Genomic DNA, 23,675 nt, shown 5'->3' on the forward strand with positions numbered 1-23,675 from the left:
TCCTGACCTATCTCAACCCCCCCCACCCAACGTACAGCTGAGCCACCCATGGTGCTATGGTCTTGGCTCTGGCTACACTCCGCAGAGGAACCCTCTCCCTCACCAGTATTACTGAATACTCGTTAGAGAGCGAGATGCACTCAGAGGACTCCTGCACTACCTGCCTGGTTCCCCTTGTCTGTCTGGCGGTCACCCAGTCCCTCTCTGCCTGCACTCTCTTAAGCTGTGGGGTGACCACCTCATGAAACGTGCTATCCACATAGCTCTCAAGTCTGTTACTTTCCTCCACATTACTACATTTCCGAGTTTCGTGTCATCTGCAAACTTTGAAATTATACCCTCTATACCCAAGTCCAGGTCATTAATATATATATCAAAAAAAGCAGTGGTCCTAATACTGACCCCTGGGGAACACCACTCTATACCTCCCTCCAGTCTGAAAAACAACCTTTCATCACTACTCTCTGCTTTCTGTCCCCTATCCAATTTTGTATCCATGCTGCCACTGTCCCTTTAATCCCATGGGCTTTAATTTTGCTAACAAGCCTATTATGTGGTACTTTATCAAATGTCTTTTGAAAGTCCATAAACACATCAACTGCACTACCCTCATCAACCCTGTCCGTTACTTCATCAAAGAACTCAATCAAGTTAGTCAAACACGATTTTCCTTTAACAAATCCATGCTGACTTTCATTTATTAGCCCATTCTTTTCCGAGTGCCAATTAATTTTGTCCCGGAATATTGTCTCTAAAAATTGCCCCATCACCGACGTTAGGCTGACTGGCCTGTAATTGCCGGGTTTATCCCTCTCACCTTTTTGAACAGGGGTAAGATTTGCAATCCTCCAGTCCTCCGGCACGATCCCCATATTTAAGGAGGATTGGAAGATTGTGGCCAGAGCGTCCACAACTTCCACCCCTACTTCCCTCAGTAACCGAGGATGCAGCCAACCTGGACCGGGTGACTTTTCCCACTTTGAGTACTGTCAATCTTTTAAGTACCTCCTCTTTATCTATTTTTAACCTATCCAATATCGCCACTACCACCTCCTTTACTGCTACAGTGGCAGCATCCTCTTCTCTAGTGAAGACGGACGTGAAGTATTCATTTAGTAACTCAACCATGCCCTTTGCCTCCACAAGAAGATCTCCTTTTTTGTCCCTAATCGGTCCCACCCTTCCTTTGACTACCCTTTTACTATTTATATGTTTATGAAAGACTTTTCGGTTCTCTTTTATGTTAGCCGCTAATCTATTCTCATACTCTCTCTTTGCCCCTCTTATTCCCTTTTTTAGATCTCCTCTGTACTTTCTGTATTCAGCCTGGTTCTCTACTGTATTATGAACCTTACATTCGTCATAAGCCTCCTTTCTCTGTTTTATTTTAATCTCTGTATCTTTAGTCATCCAGGGAGCACTAGCGTTGGATGACCATCCTTCCCCCTCGTAGGGATGTGTCTACTCTGTACCCGAACCAACTCCTCCTTGAAGGCCTCCCATTGTTCAGTTACTGTTTTGCCTACCAATTTTTGATTCCAATCCATCTGGGCAAGATCCCTGAAATTTGCCCTCCTCCAGTTAAGCATTTTCACATTTGATTGTTCCTTGTCCTTTTCCATAACTATCCTAAACCTAATGATATTATGATCAGGAGGATAAACAGCGACTGTGAGACTGTTCCCCAAATGCTCCCCCACTGTATCATGCTCCATCTGCCTCATTTCATTCCCCAGAACTAGATCCAACATTGTTTCCTTCCTGGTTGGGCTGGAAACACACTGTTCCAGAAAGTTCTCTTGAACACATTTCAGGAATTCCATCTCCTTTTTGCTCCTCACACTATTACTGTCCTGTCTATATTGGGATAATTGAAGTCCCCCACTATCACTACTCCATTGTTCTTGCTTCTTTCTCTAATTTGCCTGCAAATTTGCTCCTCTATCTCCTTCCCACTATTTGGTAGCCTATAGGATACACCCAGTAGCGTAACAGCTCCTCGCATGTTCCTTAATTCTAACCAAATAGATTCTGTCTTTGACCCCTCAACTACATCATCCCTTTCCAGTGCTATAATAGTTTCTTTGATCAATATTGCCACCCTCCCTCCTTTCTTTCCTTCCCTATCTTTCCTGAATACCTTGTAGCCAGGAATATTAAGTACCCAATCCTCCCCTGCTTTGAGCCAGGTCTCTGTTAATGCCACTGTATCACAGTCGCTGTTTATCCTCCTGATTATTTCAACGTCTCACTTTTTCTTCCCTGTTTTCAGGACAAGGCTGCACTTAATAGGCAGGTGAAAACCCACATGGGAGGATGGCTCCATAACTTACATCGCTTGAGTGACATTGAGGAGACTACCCTCCAGAATAGTGGATAAAAGAGCAAAGAGGGAGTAGGGGGTGGTGAAATCAGAGGCCTACCCCCAGCTCAGCACTGATACCATCCTTCTCTTTATTGTTCTCATTCTTCTCACCTACTTACTCAGTCACCAGTACATACAATGAGCATAATACAGTCTGAGTCATTCTGCAGTAAGCCATATTTAAATGTTATCGTGACAGCATCGTCTTCTCTTTCTCCACAGGAACTTGTACAGAAGTTGAGTGGTCCAGACCTGCTGAACATCTCTCAGAATCCAGCATCATTCACTCCTACCCACTCAAGTAACTCAGGTACATCAGCTGGGGATTTAGAAAGTGAGAGACTGGGATACGATGAGTGATGCACAAAGGAAAGCTACACTAGTAGCAAGAAGAGAAGCAGGAACCAGCTGTCCAAAGGGCCAGCTCATGCCAATTCTCAGCTATTGAGCCTGGGGATTCGGACCTGAAAGGGCCTACTTTTAAAAGGATGCTTTCTGAGCACAGAACTTTGATAAGAGTCATTGGAAACTATGCCAAACAAACTGCAACAGCGGAAAGCTAGTGCGGAGAAGACCACTATCCACAGTAACGTGCTGTGGTGATCGCCGGATTCCCAGCATTGCAGGCCAATTTGAAGCCAACTTCATGGGCATCTACAGCAGCATTGCCACTGGCACAGGCCTTAAGGCCCATCTTATTGTCCCTCATGAATGCACAGACTGCTGCTTTAGCGGCTTGGGCTCCAAAATATTACTGAATACAATTGTTGTACCAGAAGCTACTTGTACAATCACCACTATCGTACTAGCCAGATACATATTCACCTTCACCATCACAATTTAGTGAATTACTGGAACATGGGAGATTCCTTAACTAATATGCATGGCAATCAGATTTTCTGGAACCTCCTGTTAGTCATGCTCATCTTAAACGATGATTGGAGCCATATAATGACTAAAATTCATGTTGCTGTCTTCTTGCTCGGTTTGATGAAGATTTTCCCCCTGTTATCAATAGCTCTAAGTTCAACTTATAAGTGAATTGTACACAGGCTCCTCAAATTACAGTGTTGCCTATTTAATGAGCTTAACTGGTGTTTTCACAGCAAGTATGCCAATCTGTTTGACATTTTAAGACTATATTTTGGGATCTGATAACATCTGCTAACCATGGACAACTGATCTGTGTGCACAGCACTACTGTTTCTAGTTGTGCTTAAAGCCATTGAAAATATTGCTGCCACCTGGATGCTGGACCCAGTTGCCCTTATCCTCAGGTACATCAACAGTTCTGATGTTATTTCAATGACTTCCTTGTCAATTTCAATAGCTGTAAACAATTTTACAACACCAAGTTATAGTCCAGCAATTTTATTTTAAATTCACAAGCTTTCGGAGGCTTCCTCCTTCGTCAGGTGAACGATGTGAAAATTTCAATAGCCACCACTATCGCTCTGCAGCAGATACAGATTAGATTGCTCAATCTCAGGCATTAACGTCTCAATCACAATATTTAAGAATTTGAGCTCTGAAACATGGGCTTTGATTTTAATCCCCCTCCCCACTCCCCCGGGTGACGGACGGAAGACGGTCAGGAGTTAAAATATCGGGATTGACCAACCTGACCCCATTACCGGCTGTTTAAATTTTTAAAAACCCAAATCAGTCCATCGACAAGGCTCCCGCAAAAGGCAGGTGGGGGCCTAATTAACATTCAAAAGTCACAGCCCGACTTAAATCTAACTGCACTTGGTGGGGTGGGGGCGTTGTGGGATTCCTGGCAGCTGATCCGAGGCGGGGGGTGCCGACTGCATAAGATAAGTATCAGGTCTGCTCCTTTTAGCACTCCTTGTGGGCCAGAAGGAGCAGGCCTGCTCCCTACAGGCCTCACAAGGAAGCCTTCGCCCTCCCCCAGCCCTGACCACTCAGCCTTCAACTCCCTCTCGATGACAGCTCTGAACCTGCAGCCTCACCCCCCGCCCCCTGAAGACAGCTCCAATCAATCAGCCTCTCCCCCCACCCCCCCAACCCGACAGCCCCGATCACTCAGCCTCACCACCCCCCTACCCACCTAACCCCGATTGCGGCCCAGAGCTTCTGCCTCCCTACTGACTGCCGGGGACCGTTCTCACGGGACTTGGGCTGCAGCCTCCTGCCGCTACTTACCACTCTTACCCGCCAGCCATGCAGCCAAGCTGGCCGCCCAAAATTGTTCAAATGAAGCCCTGCCATTAAAATCGACAGGGCCTTCAGATCCCTGGTCTTGCCTGGGTTCTTCGCCAGCTGCATGTATGTAGTGACTATGCTGTTTTGTCACATGGGGCACGTTGGTATGGTCAGTACACCGTAAGTGTGTTGGGAGAAGTACACTATTGGGGGCAGAATGATTTGACAACAGTCCCTTGGGTTTGGGGTCAGAGGACATTAACGGTCTTGTATGTATAATAATGGCCCTCATAGGGTTGGGGAAATCATTCTTTTTGTGACACATTGGACTTTGTGACACGGTAGATTTGAGCGGATTCCTATTTGAGTACTGTATCTTCAACTGAATCCCAATCGTCAACAATTGCTACAAACAAATGCCAATGACTGTACGTGTATCTGTAGTTTATAATCTATATTTATGCAGCTGGAGAACTTTGTTTACAGGGTCCCTGTGCCTTAATTTGGGTTTTGTATTCTAATCTGTGATATTGCATTCAATGATAGTGATTCATTTATACGGCTGACATTCGCAAGGCATAGACACAATTAAATTTTACATAACGGTCATCATGTGTCAAATTGACAGCGCTGTGAGGTTGGGGGGGGGGTGGGGCATAACGGTGTTTTGTAACATCAGAATGGCAACGTGATAATGCCAGGTTGTCACTCAGGGTGATGGGCAATGGTTAACATGGCAGCATATTCAACATTAGTTTACACCGTCTCGGATTTGGTCATTTATCTTATTTTCGGTTTGTGGGATCTTGCTGTGCACAGACTGGCTGCTGTGTTTGCCTACATAATGGTGATGACGCTTCACAAGTAATTCATTGGGTGTGAAATACTTTGGGATGAACTGAGGATGTGAAAAGCACCATATTAATGCAAGTTCTTTTCTTTCCATCACCAAAAGTTGATTTATTTTGTAACCAATTTGCAGTGCAGAAACTGTGACATCTTTGCCTAAGAATGATTAACCACGGGGTTTCAGTTATTGTCACAAGAAATTCAGCATTGCTGGCAGTTATTTGTAATTTATACAATAGTGCTCACTTCTGAAGGGAAAAAATGCTTTCCTGGCAGAAAAGTAAAATGTTATGCAGTATATGAAATAGGATCTAATGCTGTTTGAGGTTACAAGTAAACAGCACTATAAATCCAGTGCATCCTGGCTCTTGGGGCATTCTTCATAATTCAAATTGATGTGTACAATTTCCAATCACCAGGGAGTTCTTTTCTTTAAAGATCAATCACCCTAGCTCACTCTTGCACATCTCCTTGTTTGTCACATCATCCCTCACTAAGGGGGCTGCACCTAAACCACTTTATAAATCACTGGTTAGGCCTCAGCTGGGGTATTGTATCCAATTCTTCCACTTTAGGAAGATGTCAGAGGGTGCAGAGGAGATTTACTAGAATTGTACCAGGGAGGAGGGACTTCAGTTATGTGGAGAGATTGGAGAAACTGGGTTTGTTCTCCCCTTAACCTTCTCTACTCTGAGATTTAATAGAGGTGTTTAAAATTATGTTTTGGTAGAGTAAATAATAAGAAACAGTTTTCACTGGCAGGAAGGGATGGTAGCCAGAGGATACAGATTTAAGATAATTGGCAAAAGAACCAGAGGGGCGATGAGGAGAAATTTCTTTACTTCCAGAAAGGATGGTGGAAGCAAATTTAATTAACTTTCAAAAGGGAGTTGGATATATACTTGAGAAGGAAAAATTTGCAGAGCTATGGGGAAAGAGCAGGGGACTGATACTATTGGATAGCTCTTTCAAAGAGCCGGCACATGCACGATGGGCCGAGTGGACTCCTCCTGTGCTGTAAGTTTCTATGATTCCACTTATGCCAATTTTTAAACCAGTCACTCGGAGACTTTGCAGAGGGGAAGGGGAGAAAAGTGAAAAATAGCTTACCATTAAAATGTTTGATTTTTATATGGAAACAATCAAAAGACCTCAAAAGTTATTGTGATCAAAATAAAAACTTTCTCTGACATGTATGCAACCCTCAATTTCATAGAATCATAGAAAGTTACGGCGAAGGAGGCCATTCAGCCCATCGTATCATGCCGGCCAAAAAAGAACTATCCAGCTTAATCCCACTTTCCAGCACTTGGTCCATAGCCCTGTAGCTAAAGGCACTTCAAGTGCACATCCAAGTACTTTTTAAATGAATTGAGGGTTTCTGCCTCTCCCACCCTTTCAGGCAGTGAGTTCCAGATCCCCACGACTCTCTGGGTGAAAACATTTCTCCTCAGCTCCAATCTAATCCTTCTCCCATTTATTTTAAATCTATGCCCCCTGGTCACTGAACCCTCTGCTAAGGGAACTAGGTCCTCCTTATCCACTCTATTGATTCCAGTCATAATTTTATCGGTGTGCGGATATTACACAGTGTGCTGAGAGTTCGGTAAGTGTGGGAGTTTGGTGAAGTGGGGGAAGGAGGTGCTGCTTTGCCTTGCTTTTCCAAACTTTTCCTGCAGAGCGGTAGTGGACCTGAGAGTAGAAGACTGAGATTGTGGAATAAAAGCAGCAGCAGACCTGCACCAAGAGACAACTACTGTGCGACATCACAGGGACTTAACTCCTGGACCTAAGATAAATAAGAAGCAAAAAGTAATCCAAGTGGGACGTCACCAAGGAAGAGGTAAGTGATTGGCTGGTGAGTATTTTCCTGCTGAATTTGTCTAAGGTTAGAGTTTGTGGATTCTCTGGTCTCTGTTGTGTAGTGGGGGACTGCTGTTCAGCAAGGGCCCTTGAGTATACCTTTTTAATTGAAGTGAAATTGGTGGGATTCATTTAATTTGAATTAATTAGTTAAAGGGTAAGTCATGTCAGGACAGCCCAGCCCCGTGTTATGCTCTTCCTGCTCTATGTGGGAAATCAGGGACCCTTCCGGTGTCCCTGACGACCATGTGTGCGGGAAATGTATCCAGCTGCAGCTACTGACAAACCGCATTGCGGCACTGGAGCTGCGGATGGATTCATTATCGAGCATTCGCGATGCTGAGAACGTCGTGGGCCGGAAATAAAGGTTCTAAATTGGGGGAAGGCCGATTTTAATAGGATAAGGCAGGATCTGGCCAAAATGGACTGGGATCAGCTGCTTGTAGGAAAATCCGCATCGGAGCAATGGGAGTCTTTCAGAAGGGAGATTGAGACCATACAATGGCAACATGTTCCCGTAAAGGTCAAGGGGGGTTCCAAGAACTCCAGGGAACCTTGGATGTCAGGGGATATACGAGAATGGATTAGGAAAAAAAGGAGGGCTTTTGGCAGATACAAAAGGCTAAAGACGGAGGAAGCCCTAGAGGAGTACAAAAAGTGCAGGGGGATACTTAAAAAAGAAATTAGGAGATCAAGGAGGGGCCATGAAATAACACTGGCGAGCAAAATAAAGGAAAATCCTAAGATGTTTTATAAGTATATTAAGGGTAAGAGGATGACTAGGGAAAAAATAGGGCCCATTAGGGACAAAAATGGCAATCTGTGTGTGGAGCCGGCAGATGTAGGAGGGGTTCTAAATGAATTTTTTGCATCTGTTTTCACTATGGAGAAGGACGATGTAGACATAGAAATACGGCAGGGGGACTGTGATATACTCGAACATATTAACATCGAGCGGGAGGAGGTATTGGCGGTTTGAGCAGGCCTAAAAATGGATAAATCCCCAGGCCCGGACGAAATGTATCCCAGGCTACTGTGTGAGGCAAAGGAGGAGATTGCGGGGGCTCTGACACATATATTCAGAACCTCTCTGGCCACAGGGGATGTGCCAGAGGACTGGAGAACCGCTAATGTAATACCATTATTCAAGAAGGGGAGTAGGGAAAAACCGGGGAACTACAGGCCAGTGAGCCTAACATCAGTGGTAGGAAAATTATTGGAAAAAATTCTGAAGGACAAAATTAGTCTCCACTTGGAGAAGCAAGGATTAATCAGGGATAGTCAACATGGCTTTGTCAAGGGAAGATCATGTCTGACTAATTTGATTGAATTTTTTGAGGGGGTGACTAGGCGTGTGGATGAGGGTAACGCAGTGGATGTGGTATACATGGATTTCAGTAAGGCCTTCGATAAAGTCCCCCACAGGAGACTGGTCAAGAAGGTACGAGCCCATGGAATCCAGGGTGCCTTGGCACTTTGGATACAAAACTGGCTTAGTGGCAGAAGGCAGAGGGTGATGGTCGAAGGTTGTTTTTGTGACTGGAAGCCTGTGGCCAGTGGGGTACGACAGGGATCGGTGCTGGGTCCCTTGCTGTTTGTGGTCTACATTAATGACTTGGATATGAATGTAAAAGGTATGATCAGTAAGTTCGCTGATGATACAAAAATTGGTAGGGTGGTAAATAGCGAGGAGGATAGCCTCAGTCTGCAGGATGATATAGATGGGTTGGTCAGATGGGCGGAACAGTGGCAAATGGAATTTAACCCGGAAAAGTGCGAGGTGATGCACTTTGGAGGGACTAACAAGGCAAGGGAATACACAATGAATGGGAGGACCCTAGGCAAGACAGAGGGTCAGAGGGATCTTGGTGTGCAAGTTCACAGATCCCTGAAGGCGGCGGAACAGGTAGATAAGGTGGTAAAGAAGGCATATGGGATACTTGCCTTTATTAGCCGAGGCATAGAATATAAGAGCAAGGAGGTTATGATGGAGCTGTATAAAACACTGGTTAGGCCACAGCTGGAGTACTGTGTGCAGTTCTGGTCGCCACACTACAGGAAGGATGTGATCGCTTTGGAGAGGGTGCAGAGGAGATTCACCAGGATGTTACCAGGGCTGGAGCGCTTCAGCTATGAAGAGAGACTGGGAAGATTGGGTTTGTTTTCCTTGGAGCAGAGGAGGCTGAGGGGGGACATGATTGAGGTGTACAAAATTATGAGGGGCACAGATAGGATGGATACTAAGGAGCTTTTTCCCTTCGTTGAGGGTTCTATAACAAGGGGACATAGATTCAAGGTAAAAGGCGGGAGGTTCAGAGGGGATTTGAGAAAGAACTTTTTCACCCAGAGGGTGGTTGGAGTCTGGAACTCACTGCCTGAAAGGGTTGTGGAGGCAGGAACCCTCACAACATTCAAGAAGCATTTGGATGAGCACTTGAAATGCCATAGCATACAAGGCTACGGACCAAATGCTGGAATATGGGATTAGAGTAGACAGGGCTGATGGCCGGCGCGGACACGATGGGCTGAAGGGCCTCTATCCGTGCTGTATAACTCTATGACTCTATGACCTCATTTAAATCTCCCCTCAGCCTCCTTTGTTCCAAAGAAAACAACCCCAGCCTATCCAATCTTTTCTCATAGCTAAAATTCTGCAGCCCAGGCAACATCCTCGTAAATCTTCTCTGTACCCTCTTTGGTGCAATCACATCTTTCCTGTAATGCGGTAAACAGAACTGTACACAGTACTCAAGCTGTGGCCTAACCAATGTTTTACACAGTTCTAGCATCACCTCCTTGCTCTTATATTCTATGCCTCGGCTAATAAAGGAAAGCATCCCATATGCCTTTTTAACTACCTTATCTACCTGTCCTGCTACCTTCAGTGATCTGTGGACATGCACTCCAAGTTCCCTTTGTACCTCTACACCTCTCCGTATCCTCCCATTTATTGTGTATTCCCTTGTCTTGTTTGCCCTCCCCAAATGCATTACCTCACACTTCTCTGGATTGAATTCCATTTGCTACTTTTCTGCCCACCTGACCAGTCCATTGATATCTTCCTGCAGTCTACAGATTTCCTCCTCACTATCAACCACACGGCCATTTTTTGTATCATCTGCAAACTTCTCGATCAAGCCCCTCACATTCAAGTCCAAATCATTAATATATACCACCAAAAGCAAGGGACCTAGTACTGAGCCTTGCGGGACCCCATTAGAAACAGTCTTCCAGTTGTAAAAACACCTGTCAACCAATACCCTTTGCTTCCTGCCACTGAGCCAATTTTGGATCCAACTAGCCATTTTCCCTTGGATCCCATGGGCTTTTACCTTTTTGACCAGTCTGCTATGTGGGACCTTGTCAAAAGCCTTGCTAAAATCCATGTAGACTACATCAAATGCATTACCCTCATCGACCTCCTTGTTACCTCCTCAAAAACTTCAATCAAGTTAGTGAGACACGACCTTCCCTTAACAAATCCATGCTGACTGTTCTTGATTAACCAGTGCCTTTCTAAATGACGATTCAGCTATGATTTTTGAGGTTGAGCTGCCTAAATGTAAAACAATGCATTTCCCCCCTACCCCACCCATGTGGAGGAGTATAATCCTCCCCACATGTGGGTGAAACATCTGTGGGACATATGCACCAGAGATAGTAATGTATGGACTTGCCTAAATCTCAGGAAATCTGAAACGCATTGCTGGAAATCACACCCACACAAATTCATCAAGAAAATCAGAACGCAACCATAAACTGACCCAACCCCTGCAAAATGCAAATAAGGATTTCCCAATAGAATCATAGAATCTTACAGCACAAATGGAGGCCATTCGGCCCATTGTGCCTCTGCCAGCTCTTTGAAAGAGCTATCCAATTAGTCCCACTCCCCTGCGCTTTCCTCATAGCCCTGCAAATTTTTCATATATTTATTATATATTCAATTCCCTTATATATTCCACCACCCCTTCAGGCAGTGCATTCCAGATCATAACAACAATATATGCAGGAATTTTGATGCCTCCTAACCTAGCCAAACTCGAGGGACTGTTACTAAATCATCCTGTCCCTCCAAAAGTGCACTGTTGCTAACATACACGCAGTGTACTGATCACACCAAGGTACGCATCGAAAAGTACCATGTGACAAAACAGTACATTACCTCATACATTTTTTCATAAAGAAAATTAATACTTTTTAATTTCACTGATTTTTTTGCAAATTGATAATTTCAGATTCGTAATCTGAAGAACTGGCATGTGGTTGCATATGCACACACGCAAACTGAGAATTATTAGAAGAACAAAGTGGGAAGTTAGAAGAGATTTGTTCACAGAGTCATTAGAACATGGAATGCTTTACCACAAGTGGCTACAACTACATCATTTAAAATGATTTCAGATAAGTATTTGGAAAGGAAGAATAGAAAAGGATGTGGAGAAAGAGCAGATAAATAGGCTTAGAGTACATAGCTCTAGTTGAAAAGCTGCACTGGCATAGGAGTGATGGGCCAAGTAGCCTCCTCTGCTGTAATTTTTAAGATTCTACATGCTCATGTTGTCAGGCCCTAACAATAATCTGTCTTTTCTCTTTCAAAAGCTGATAGAATTGTTGTATAATTATTGCATTTCTGTGTTTTGTTATTGCATTATATTCAGTCCTGGTGGAGTGAAAGCAGTTACAGCATAGCTCTTCTAGCACAGTAATACTGAAACAGAACTAGAAGCAGGAACATGGAGGGTGGGGGGAAGGAACAAAGTGAAAAGAAACTCATAAAAGGTTATATACAAGATTATATATTTTTTTAAAGTTTTACTTTCCACTGCCTGAAGTCAAAGGTCATGAATAATATTTAGAGACCTGGCGGAGTGAAGCATAGTACTGCTGGCAATAGTGTCTCGCCTCAATGATTAATGCACCACTGAGTCCTTTACTTGTCATATAGCGAAGGCACATGTGCAATAAGCTTCACATAAAAACCAATGTAAAACTTTCAATGAGATTGAAGTTTTGGCATCTTTGAATCCCACAGTGATGAAATAATTGAACTCTGCAAATAAGTCCTGTAGTAATTTGCTGCTGCCATTAACTCCTTCCTATCTTCTGGCCTGCTTTGAGTGGCCAGCCTCTGAACAGTCCGTTGTTTTTAAAGCGGGCCTGGATGGACTCTGCTTAAGTGTCAATGAGAGCGCATTCTGTAGGAGTCTGGAATTACTTTTTATGGCTGATTGGCCCAGGATAAGTAAACACAGAAAATGACTGGTCTTTGCTAGTTACTGATTACTGTTTTATATAATTTTCCAGTTTGTGCACCCTCTGACCCCTCAGATCTGCACTTGATCTTCACATAAAAACAACAGGCCAAAGACCTTGAACCTATGCAATGTGTATAATATATAATTTAGGAGTAATGAGATGTCATCAGGAGACCAGCAATTTCCACCTTCTTTAAATGCCATTCATGATCTTGTGACGTTAAATGCAAAGTTTGAAAATCTCACTAGGTTTTGAATTTTAAAATGAACAGAGTGCTCTTCCTTTGAGTGCTAGCCTCAGCAGTGCACTCCAAACATGCACTGTTTATTTTGTTTGTTTCCTATCTCTTTTTCTACATGACTGTTTCAAACTTACACTTTTTTTTGTCTCCCTTCTCTCTGAGTTCAAGGTTTTCCATATTCTCATTTTTAAAAAAAAATATTGTTCAGCTGTTCACCCTCCACATCTCCGAGATCCCGCTGGCCTGTCCCCACTAGGGCCATGTGGTTTCCTGCCACCAGTTTCAGTGTATTCACTGGATTCTCCTCGCAACTTGCTCAACCCCCAGGATCTTGTGTTAAGGAAAAGAAAACTTTGCTAAGTCTGGTGGCTAGCTCCCATTAATTCACCTCAGCTGCCTGTCCTCTGCTAACCTGGCCTCCCTCGGTGCCCGTGGAGTTTTCACCCAGATCTCTCTCCACAATAATTATTGCAATGAACAAAATGGGGGCTGTTTTTCTTGAACTCCAGACACCACACTCTGCTTCTTTTCAGTTTAATTTGCCTTCTTGATAACAGCTTTTAATGCTTTTGCTGAAGCATTTTGATCAATTTAAACCAATGTTTAATTTTCACTTACTTCATTATTCTTTGTGAATGCTTATGTTTCAACATAGGGAGGCAGGGTTTGTTTTTAAGTAATAAAATTAATACTCCAAAACAATAATGCTCTCAAGCAGCAAGTGATTAAAAATACCAAGATAATACAAGTTAATTAAAATTGCAAAATGGATATGGTTAATGCAAAAGGAGCAGGAGATTTCTACATTTAGAAGGTTGACACTACCAATACCTGCAATCTGTGAATGCGGATGAGGAACAGTTTGCGCTTGGTTGCCTGATTTATATCGAATCCTAAGCCTGGATTTTAACACGGCCTGCCCGGCGCAAATGGGACAGGCGGGTAGCTAAAATGGCGGGAGGAGGGGGCTCCTGACACATTCCTCCACATGCCATTTTTACTGCCAGGTTTCCAGCAGGGTGGAGGTCGCCTGCTTCAGGCAGGCAGGGGCCTAATTAAAGTGGGAAAGTCGCGTCCTGATGATGTCATTGGCGCCTCAACGCGATTTTACCTCCAGGGATTAAGAGGCCTGCACGGTGCCGAACCCACCAGCAAAACCTGGCAGCAATCAGCATCGGGTCAGTAGTTATTTTTAACTTCTGGTCCAACAAGAAAACCTTGGGCCTTCTCTCTCCCGGACTTTCCCTCTCCCTTCTCCGGCTGTGAGAGACTGCACCGCCGCTACCCCCCCCCCCCCCACCCCCGCCACTTACCTTACCTAAAACCGTTCTTTAGGGTCCCCAGCAGCACCGGCCTCCCGCCTGATTTTCCGACCCCGCCCGTCAGCTCTTACATTATTCCCGCCAACTTTGGCAGGAGACAGTCCAGAAAAATACAAATGAGGCCCGGTAGTTAAAATGACCCAAGCCTCAGGCTCAAGTGTCCATAGGCGTTTCCACCCCACCCAGAGTTAAAATTGGGGCTCTAGTATCTGGGCTCAGTATGAAAATCCACAATATTCTATGCAGTGAAGGTATCCTATTTAAATTTCTGGCTCCTAGAATGGCACTTCCATGGAGTGAAAGTTTTAAAAAATGTTACACAAGTGCAAATTGGGATGCTGAAATTGTGCTGATATTATTGTATACTTGATGTCAAGCTATTAATACAATTAATGATGAGGGACAGGTTTATTTATCCATCAGTTGAAAGTACAGTGCTTCCAAATTGGTCTCAAAATTAAACTTTATGGTGGATTCATTTTAGATACAGAAATTCTACAATGAGGCTTGATTTTTGCAATGTTTGGGGTCACACTAACTTGTATGACATCTCTGTGGCATTCTTGCTACATTCAGGGGAATAATGAAAACAAGAACAATTCCAGACTACGTATTTTGCATCAATCTGGATTAGATTCAAATTTAGGCCCCATTGGTAAAATGGGAGCGTACAAGCTCATGGCCATCCACTCTCCTCAATGTTTTTGTTATCATAATTCTTTTCTGCCACTTTCTCAAACAGTCCTCCTTTCACACATGAATCCCTCCTTAGAGAGCAGACAGAATTCCTGCAAACAAGCCTCCAAAATGCCTGTCTTTATCCAGTCACTAAAGGTGCTTTTACTTTGGTGCATTCACATTGGATTAAGAGACTCTGGGGTAGAAATTGTTCTTGGGTGCTAGTACAAAACGGTGGGTACCACGTCCGCCGCCTGTCATATACCCTGTCTGATGTTCAGTCCCACTGACTTCAGTGGAATTGAATATCTGACGGGGAGTCTAACAGGCAGCCGAAGCAACACTGCCTATTTTGCACTAATACCCAAGACAAATTTCTACCCCTCTGTTTCAGGTGAGTAACCTTCCTGAGCTAGTCTCCCAATTTTGCACCCTGCATCAGGAACCATCTCTGTAGGGATGCCATCCTCTGTTGTACAATACGCAAACCCTGAGAGCAAACAGGCAGAACCAAATCCCCATGTTTACTGAAACAGGCAGCCTTAAACTGATGGCAGATTTGTACTCCTATATTTTCATGGGTCTACAATGCAATTTGTTCCCTGAATTTCAAGTATGGAATGCAGCCATAATCCATACTATCACATTATGGACCAGATTGGTGTATGTGGCTGCCATGGGGATCAAATCAACACCTCCTCTAGTGTAAAAATGCCTTAAGTAGTGCATGATGCGTGACCTGACGCCGTAAGATCAAGTTGCGTGTTGATCAGAAGTTGTTCAATTCAATTTGCAATACAAATTCCTATTTTAGGAGTTGGGTTGCACAGGATTTACAACACTATTTGCTTTTAACCACAAGGAGCTTTAAATCTCAGTCCATCTTCATTATTACTGACAGTTTACTTTGCACATGTTAGTCTGAGTTTGTTCTGCAAGACACATGGTTTATTGTTGTGGTAACTCAAGTGAATATTATATTTCACATCAACTTACAAACCCTGTTAGTAGAGGGGAGGATAACGGGTGGGAAAGGAGGAGGGGCGGGGAAGGAGGAGGGGCGGGAAAGGAGGAGGGGTGGGAAAGGAGGAGGGGAAAACGGGGGGGGGGGGGTGGAGAGAGGAAAACGGGGGGGGGGGGGGAAGAGAAGGAGGGAGGATAACGCGGCGGGGGGGGGCGAGATGGAGAGAGGATAACGCGGCGGGGGGGGGCGGGAGAAGAGAGGACAACGGGGGGCTAAGGTATCCGGTCTACTTGATAGTGGGTAGAAGCACTAGATCTCTGGAATGACTAATGTCAAGATGAGCAATGATGTGTTAGTACATCGCATAGAATTTCATTCCATTGCTTCTAGTCTATACCCAATACCTGGGGGTGCGGAAGAGGGATAGACTACCATACAACTGAACATGAAAGACGCCATTGGGTTGGGGAACCGGACAGCCTGACAGTTACTTCAGCCAGAGGGGTTTTTTTATTATTTAAAACCCTGTAAGTATTTATTAGCTTAAAGATCTTAGGTGAAAAATTAAAAAATTACTTTATTTTCAGTTTTAATGAACATTTTTGCACTTAACCTTGACAATGCTTAGCAAAACGTTAAGATGACAGCCAAGTTGGCACAGACAGCTTAGAAAGCTGCCCCACATGACACCTGTGAATGCACAATCAGCATGACAGGCTTACATAGCGTTTTCCATTAGAAATGGGGATATAGGATCTTATAATAGAAAACGTTGGCATACAGAGGCTGACAAAAATATATCTAATGGGGCATACAGAAAGTGTGCACAGACGCAAGGTTTTATAATATATTACTGTTGATCTCCTGTGGTATTGCATGTAGGAGTCAAGACCGGGTATAATCAGAGAATCACAGAGCACAAGAGGTGGCCATTTGGCACATCGTGTCCATGCTGGCTCTTTGAAAGAGCTATCCAATTATCACTGAGCTATCACTGCAGAAAGCAATGCAAGAGCTATCACTGCAGAAAGCATGGAGGAGTATAGAAAGGGCAGGGATGAAATCAAAAAGGAAATTAGGAAAGCAAAGAGAGGGCATGAAAAAATACTGGCAAGTAAAATCAAGGAAAACCCAAAGATGTTTTATAAATACATAAAGAGCAAGAGGATAACTAAGGTAAGAGTAGGGCCTATTAGAGACCAAAAAGGTAACCTGTGTGTGGAGGCAGAAGATGTGGGTATGGTTCTTAATGAACACTTTGTGTCTGTCTGCACAAAAGAGAGGGACGATGCAGACATTGTAGTTAAGGAGGAGGAATGTGAAATGTTGGATGGGGTAAACAGTGAGAGAGGAAATATTAAGGGGTTTATCATCCTTGAAAGTAGATAAATCGCCAGGCTCGGATGAAATGTATCCCAGGCTGCTAAGAGAAGCAAGGGAGGAAAGAGTGGAGGCTCTGACCATCACTTTCCAATCCTCTCTGGCTACAGGTGTGATGCCAGAGGACTGGAGGACTGCTAAGGTTAGACCATTGTTTAAAAAGGGAGAAAGGGATTGACTGAGTAAATACAGGCCAGTCAGCCTAACCTTGGTGGTGGGCAAATTATTGGAAACAATTCTGAGGGACAGTATTAATCATTTAGAAAGGCACAGATTAATCAAGGACAATCAGAGGGAAGGTTGTGTCTGACTAACTTGATTGAATTTTTTGAGGCGGTAACAAGGAGGGTAGCGCTTTGGATGTAGTCTACATGGATTTTAGCAAGGCTTTTGACGATGTCCCACATGGCAGACTGGTCAGAAAAGTAAATGCCCATGGGATCCAAGGGAAAGTGGCAAGTCGGATCCAGAATTTGCTCAGTGGCAGGAAGCAAAGGGTAATGGTTGACGGGTGTTTTTACACCTGGAAGGCTGTTTCTAATGGGGTCCCGCAAGGCTCACAATAAATGGGAGGATACTGAGAGGTGTAGAGGAACAAAGGGACCTTGGAGTGCATGTCCACAGATCCCTGAAGTTAGCAGGACAGGTAGATAAGGTGGTTAAAAAGGCATACAGGATACTTTCCTTTATTAGCCAAGGCATAGAATATAAGAGCAGGGATGTTGTGCTAGAACTGTATAAAACACTACTTAGGCCACAGCTTTGAGTACTGCATACAGTTCTGGTCATTGCTCATTACAGGAAAGATGTAATTGCGCTAGAGAGGATACAGAGGAGATTTACGAGGATTTTGCCAGGACTGGAGAATTTTAGCTATGAGGAAAGCTTGGACAGGCTGGGGTTGTTTTATTTGGAACAGAGGAAGCTGAGGGGTGATTTCATTGAGGTGTATAAAATTATGAGGGGCCTCAATAGAGTGGATAGGAAGGACCTATTTCCCTTAGTAGAGAGGTCAATAACCAGGGGGCATAGATTTAAAGTAATTGGTAGAAGGACTAGAGGGGAGTTGAGGAGAAATTTTTCACCTAGAGGGTGGTGGGGGTCTGGAACTCACTGCCTGAAAGGGTGGTAGAGGCAGAAACCTTCATCGCATTTAAAAAGTACTTGGATATGCGCTTGAAGTGCGGTAACCTACTAGGCTACAGACCAATAGGCTGGATTGCTGTTTCTTAGCCGGCACAGATACGATGGGCTGAATGGCCTCCTTCTGTGCCGTAAATATCTATGATTCAATTAGTCCCACTCCTTTGCTCTTTCCCCGTAGCCCTGCAAATTTCTCAATTTCAAGTATATATCCAATTCCCTTTTGTATTCCAGATCAAAACAACTCACTGTGTAAATTTTTTTCCCCCTCATTTCCCCCTTCGATTTTTTGCCAATTATCTTAAATCTGTGTTCTCTGGTTACCGACCCTTCTGCCAGTGGAAACAGTTTCTCCCGATCTATTCTATCAAAACCCCTCATAATTTTGAACACCTCTATTAAATATCCCCTCAACCTTCTATCCTCTAAGAAGAACAATCCCAGCTTCTCTAGTCTCACCACATAACTGAAGTCTCTCATGCCTGGTACCATTCTGGTAAATCTCCTCTGCATCCTCTCCAAGGCCTTCATGTGAATCTTCATGTGAAGTGGAGTTAGATGGTAGGGATAATTGCACCAAGGCACACAAATGTAATTCAGCCCCTTTTTTAAGGCATATATTCTGTCCTTTTTTGTATATTTGTCATTATAATTACTTTCCACATTTATAATGGAAACTGTCTGTGTGACCTTGTCACACTGTAATTACACCTTCCCTCCCCCCAGCGGAGGTGTTGTAGCATCACCACTGGCAGCAGGGTGTATCTATACTGTTACAAGTTTGCATAGGCAGTTTCTAGTGCCTATGGACAAACAAATTTATTACAGAAAAAAGTTAATAGGAAGTGCATGTAGTTGTAAGATTAAGATAATAGATATAGAGACGTTGCCCCTGTCCAGCACTCTTATTTTAATTCCTGCAAATATATGAGCACCATTGGGATATCACAAGATTTGTATGATATATACCTACAGTACAGTGGGCCTGTTGAGTGGCAATATATAATTACAAGGCTTTGTGACAGAAGTGCATGTACGATATAAAATATTGCGATTTAAGTATATGATGGGTAGTGTTTCAATTTTGTCTGTGAAAAAGAAAGGTTTTAAATCATTTGTTTTGTGCCAACTATAGTTCATCCTTTATATGCACATTAACTGATTGCACTGTCTCAAATGTATTTAGGTAATGAAGTGTTTACTCACCAGCAACTTGTAGGTACATTCAAAAGACTCTCAAAGACAACCAATGACGAACATGCTGCCAAAACCTAAAAACACAACAAAAAAATATTTACAGTTTTCTCCTCTCCCATCCTTCCCCCTTTCCATTGTTCTTCACCTTTGTGCCATTCTACTTGATCTGAAAGAGTGGCTGTGTAGCCTGTGCTGCGTCAAGGACCAACCTGAAGGAGTCATGTTGAACTATAACAAAAGTACTGACAATTCTTGGACTGGTCTCCTCCCCCACCTAATGATCCAGACAAGAACTGACAAATCTCACAATCACATGGGATGTGAAGCCAGTACTTTTACCACTACAATATCAAATTAACAGAGATGTTATTCTAATCATGTTTAACTAACTTGATTGAGTTTTTTGACGAGGTAACAGAGAGGGTTGATGAGGGCAATGCGGTTGATGATGTGTATATGGACTTTCAAAAGGTGTTTGATAAAGTGCCACAGAATAGACTTGTCAGCAAAATTGAAGCCCATGGAATAAAAGAAGTAGCAGCATGGCTACCACGCCAGTTAGCCTGACATCAGTTGTCGGGAAAATGCTGGAATCCATTATTAAGGAAGTGGTAACAGGGCACTTAGAAAATCATAATATGATTAGGCAGAGTCAACTGGTTCTATGAAAGGGAAATCATGTTTGACAAATTTATTAAAGTTTTTTGAGGAAGTAAGTAGCAGGGTAGATAAAGGAGAAACAGTGGATGTAATATATTTGGATTTTCAAAAGGCATTCAATAAGGTACCACGTAAAAGGTTGTTACGCAAGATAAGGGCCGATCAGGGACCAAAAAGGAGATCTACTTATGGAGGCAGAGGGCATGGCCGAGATACTAAATGAGCACTTTGCATCTGTCTTTACCAAGGAAGAAGATGCTGCCAGAGTCTCAGTAAAGGAAGATGTAGTTAAGATACTGGATGGGCTAAAAATTGATAAAGAGAAGGTACTAGAAAGGCTAACTGTACTTAAAATAGATAATTTACCTGGTTCGGATGGGATGCATTACAGGTTGCTGAGGGGAATAAGGGTGGAAATTGCAGAGGAACTCGCCATAATCTTCCAAACATCCTTAGATATGGGGGTGGTGCCAGAGGACTGGAGAATTGCAAATGTTACTCCTTTGTTCAAAAAAGGGTGTAAGGGTAAACCCAGCAACTACAGACTAGTCAGTTTCACCTCGATCGTGAGGAAACTTTTAGAAATGATAATCCGGGACAGAATTAGCGGTCACTTGGACAAGTGTGGATTGATTAGGGAAAGCCAGCACAGATTTGTTAAAGGCAAATCATGTTTAACTAACCTGATAGAGTTTTTTGATGAGGTAACAGAGAGGGTCGATAAGGGCAATGCAGTTGATGTGGTGTATGTGGACTTTCAAAAGGCGTTTGATAAAGTCTCCCATGGTAGGCTTGTCGTCAAGATTGAAGCCCATTGAATAATAAGGATATTCCAGGCTGAGCTAGATAGATTTTTGGACTCTAGGGGAATCAAGGGATATGGGGATCGGGCGAGAAAGTGGAGTTGAGGTCGAAGGTCAGCCTTGATCTTGTTGAATGGCAGAACAGGTTCCAGGAGCCGTATAGCCTACTTCTGCTCCTATTTATGTTCTTATGTTTCTTATGGATATGAAATGACAATGACCATCTCCAACAAGAGAGAGTCTAACCACCTCCCCTTGACATTCAACGGCATTACCATCGCCGAATCCCCCACCATCAACATCCTGGGGGTCACCATTGACCAGAAACTTAACTGGACCAGCCATATAAATACTGTGGCTACAAGAGTAGGTCAGAGGCTGGGTATTCTGCGGCGAGTGACTCACCTCCTGACTCCCCAAAGCATTTCCATCATCTACAAGGCACAAGTCAGGAGTGTGATGGAATACTCTCCACTTGCCTGGATGAGTGCAGGTCCAACAACACTCAAGAAGCTCAACACCATCCAGGACAAAGCAGCCCGCTTGATTGGCACCTCATCCATCACCCTAAACATTTACTCCCTTCATCACCGGCGCACAGTGGCTGCAGTGTGTACCATCCACAGGATGCACTGCAGCAACTCGCCAAGGCTTCTTCGACAGCACCTCCCAAACCCGCGACCTCTACCACCTAGAAGGACAAGAGCAGCAGGTACATGGGAACAACACCACCTGCACGTTCCCTTCCAAGTCACACACCATCCCGACTTGGAAATATATCACCGTTCCTTCATCGTCGCTGGGTCAAAATCCTGGAACTCCCTTCCTAACAGCACTGTGGGAGAACCATCACCATCTGCCATGTGTCTGCCCATGCCACCATGGACTGCAGCAGTTCAAGAAGGCGGCTCACCACCACCTTCTCAAGGGCAATTAGGGATGGGCAATAAATGCCGGCCTTGCCAGCGACGCCCACATCCCATGAACGAATAAAAAAAAAAGAAATTGGTTAAGTGACAGGAAAGAGAGAGTAGTGGTGAACGATTGTTTCTCTGTCTGGAGGGAGGTGTTCAGTAGCGTTCCCCAGAGGTCGGTCGTAGGACCTCTGCTTTTTTTTATATATATTAATGACTTGGACTTGGGTGCACAGGGCACAATTTCAAAATTTGCAGATTACACAAAACTTGGAAGTGTAGTAAACAGTGAGGAGGATAGTAATAGACTTCAAGAGGACATAGACAGGCTGGTGGCATGGGCAGACACATGGCAGATGAAATTTAATGCAGAGAAGTGTGAAATACAATCTCAGGATGCTTTTCTTATTTCTACTGGTGATTTGGTATCTTGCATGTTAGCTAATGAATACAAAGCGCATATCTTAGCATTTTTATTTTTCTAGTTTGCATTGACGTGGACTTCTGACTCACTACTGTCAACAAGAGTCCATATATTCTTTTTGCTTCCTACATTTTCCCTTTTTGAAACTCCAGCCATATTCTCACTGATGGAAAACTAATGGTAATTTTTCTAGTTTCCCGCTGTTACAGTTTAAGATCTTGCCTTAGATTTTCTGTCGAATACAGCAGTGCCAGTCCCATAAACAGTCTGAGCATTTAGCGGTATGGCCGTACTGCTCAAAATCCACCTATACCTGTGTATTCAGCTGCCTAGGCCCTAAGCTCTGGAATTCCTTCCCTAAACCTCTCTCTCTCCTCCTTTAAGTCACTCCTTAAAACCTACCTCTTTGACCAAGCTTTGGTCACCTGTTCTAATATCTCTATGTGGATCGGTGTCAAATTTTGTCTGATAATGCTGCTGTGAAGTGCCTTGGTTTTATTTTACTATGTTAAAGGTGTTATATAAATGAAAATTGTTGCTGTTGTAACCCAGGGGTGGAACAATAGTATCCCCTTGTGATCTGAACCAGATATTCGTGTCTTTCATACGTGCACTTCTCCAATCTCTTCAAAACCAGACTGAAGACATTTGATCAATCAGCATGCTGTGCTGTGGCTAGAAGCAACAATGCTGATAACCAGCATTTCTTACAATGACAACACATCTGTAATTGACTAGTAGACACACAGATTCCTCAGAGCTGAACTTTTCAGCAACTGTAACCAATTATTTTAATATCTGTACATTTAGGAATTCAAATGCATTCAGACATGATAGGAACAAAGGAATATAGGAACAGGAGTAGCCCATTCAGCGCCTTGAGCCTGTTCCGCCATTCAATTAGATCATGATGTGGAGATGTCGGTGATGGACTGGGGTTGACAATTGTAAACAATTTTACAACACCAAGTTATAGTCCAACAATTTTATTTGAAAGTCACAAGTTTTCGGAGGCTTCCTCCTTCCTCAGGGGGATATGGTAAATAACAGCCTTTTTGTTTTACACCTCAAATTAGAGTTTGAATTCAGTCTGGCAGAAAGCATAGAATTCTTCTCTCTCTGACTTTGATAAAGGCGTTTGATAAAGTGCTGTATGGTAGGCTTATCATCAAGACTGCAACCTGTGGAATAAAGAGGGCAGTAGCAACATGGATACAGAATTGGCTAAGTGACAGGACACAGAGAGTAGTAGTGAACGGTTGTTTTTTGGACTGGAGGGAGGTGTACAATGATGTTCCCGAGGGGTCGGTGCTGGGACCACTACTTTCCTTGATATATATTAATGACTTGGACTTGGGTGTACAGGGCACAATTTCAAAATTTGCAGACGACACAAAACTTGGAAGGGTGGTAAGCAGTGAGGAGGATAGTGATAGACTTCAAGAGG

The 23,675-nt window shown here is 43.6% G+C and overlaps 1 protein-coding gene across 2 annotated transcripts in view; it reads right to left on the bottom strand.

The window, feature by feature from the left end:
* Window positions 1–23,675, bottom strand: part of LOC137312586 (UDP-N-acetylglucosamine transporter TMEM241 homolog) — a 143,031-nt gene that overhangs the window by 15,170 nt on the left and 104,186 nt on the right. Inside the window, exon 14 of one of the 2 annotated variants that reach the window (XM_067979118.1) lies at window positions 19,437–19,501. The exons of the other annotated variant lie outside the window; for it this stretch is intronic. Coding sequence (XP_067835219.1) covers window positions 19,437–19,501 — 65 coding nt within the window. The remainder of the gene's footprint in view (window positions 1–19,436; window positions 19,502–23,675) is intronic. 2 annotated transcript variants of the gene reach the window in all.

Source organism: Heptranchias perlo, chromosome 3 (assembly GCF_035084215.1).
Source record: "Heptranchias perlo isolate sHepPer1 chromosome 3, sHepPer1.hap1, whole genome shotgun sequence".
In the NCBI taxonomy this organism is placed as follows: Eukaryota; Metazoa; Chordata; class Chondrichthyes; order Hexanchiformes; family Hexanchidae; genus Heptranchias; species Heptranchias perlo.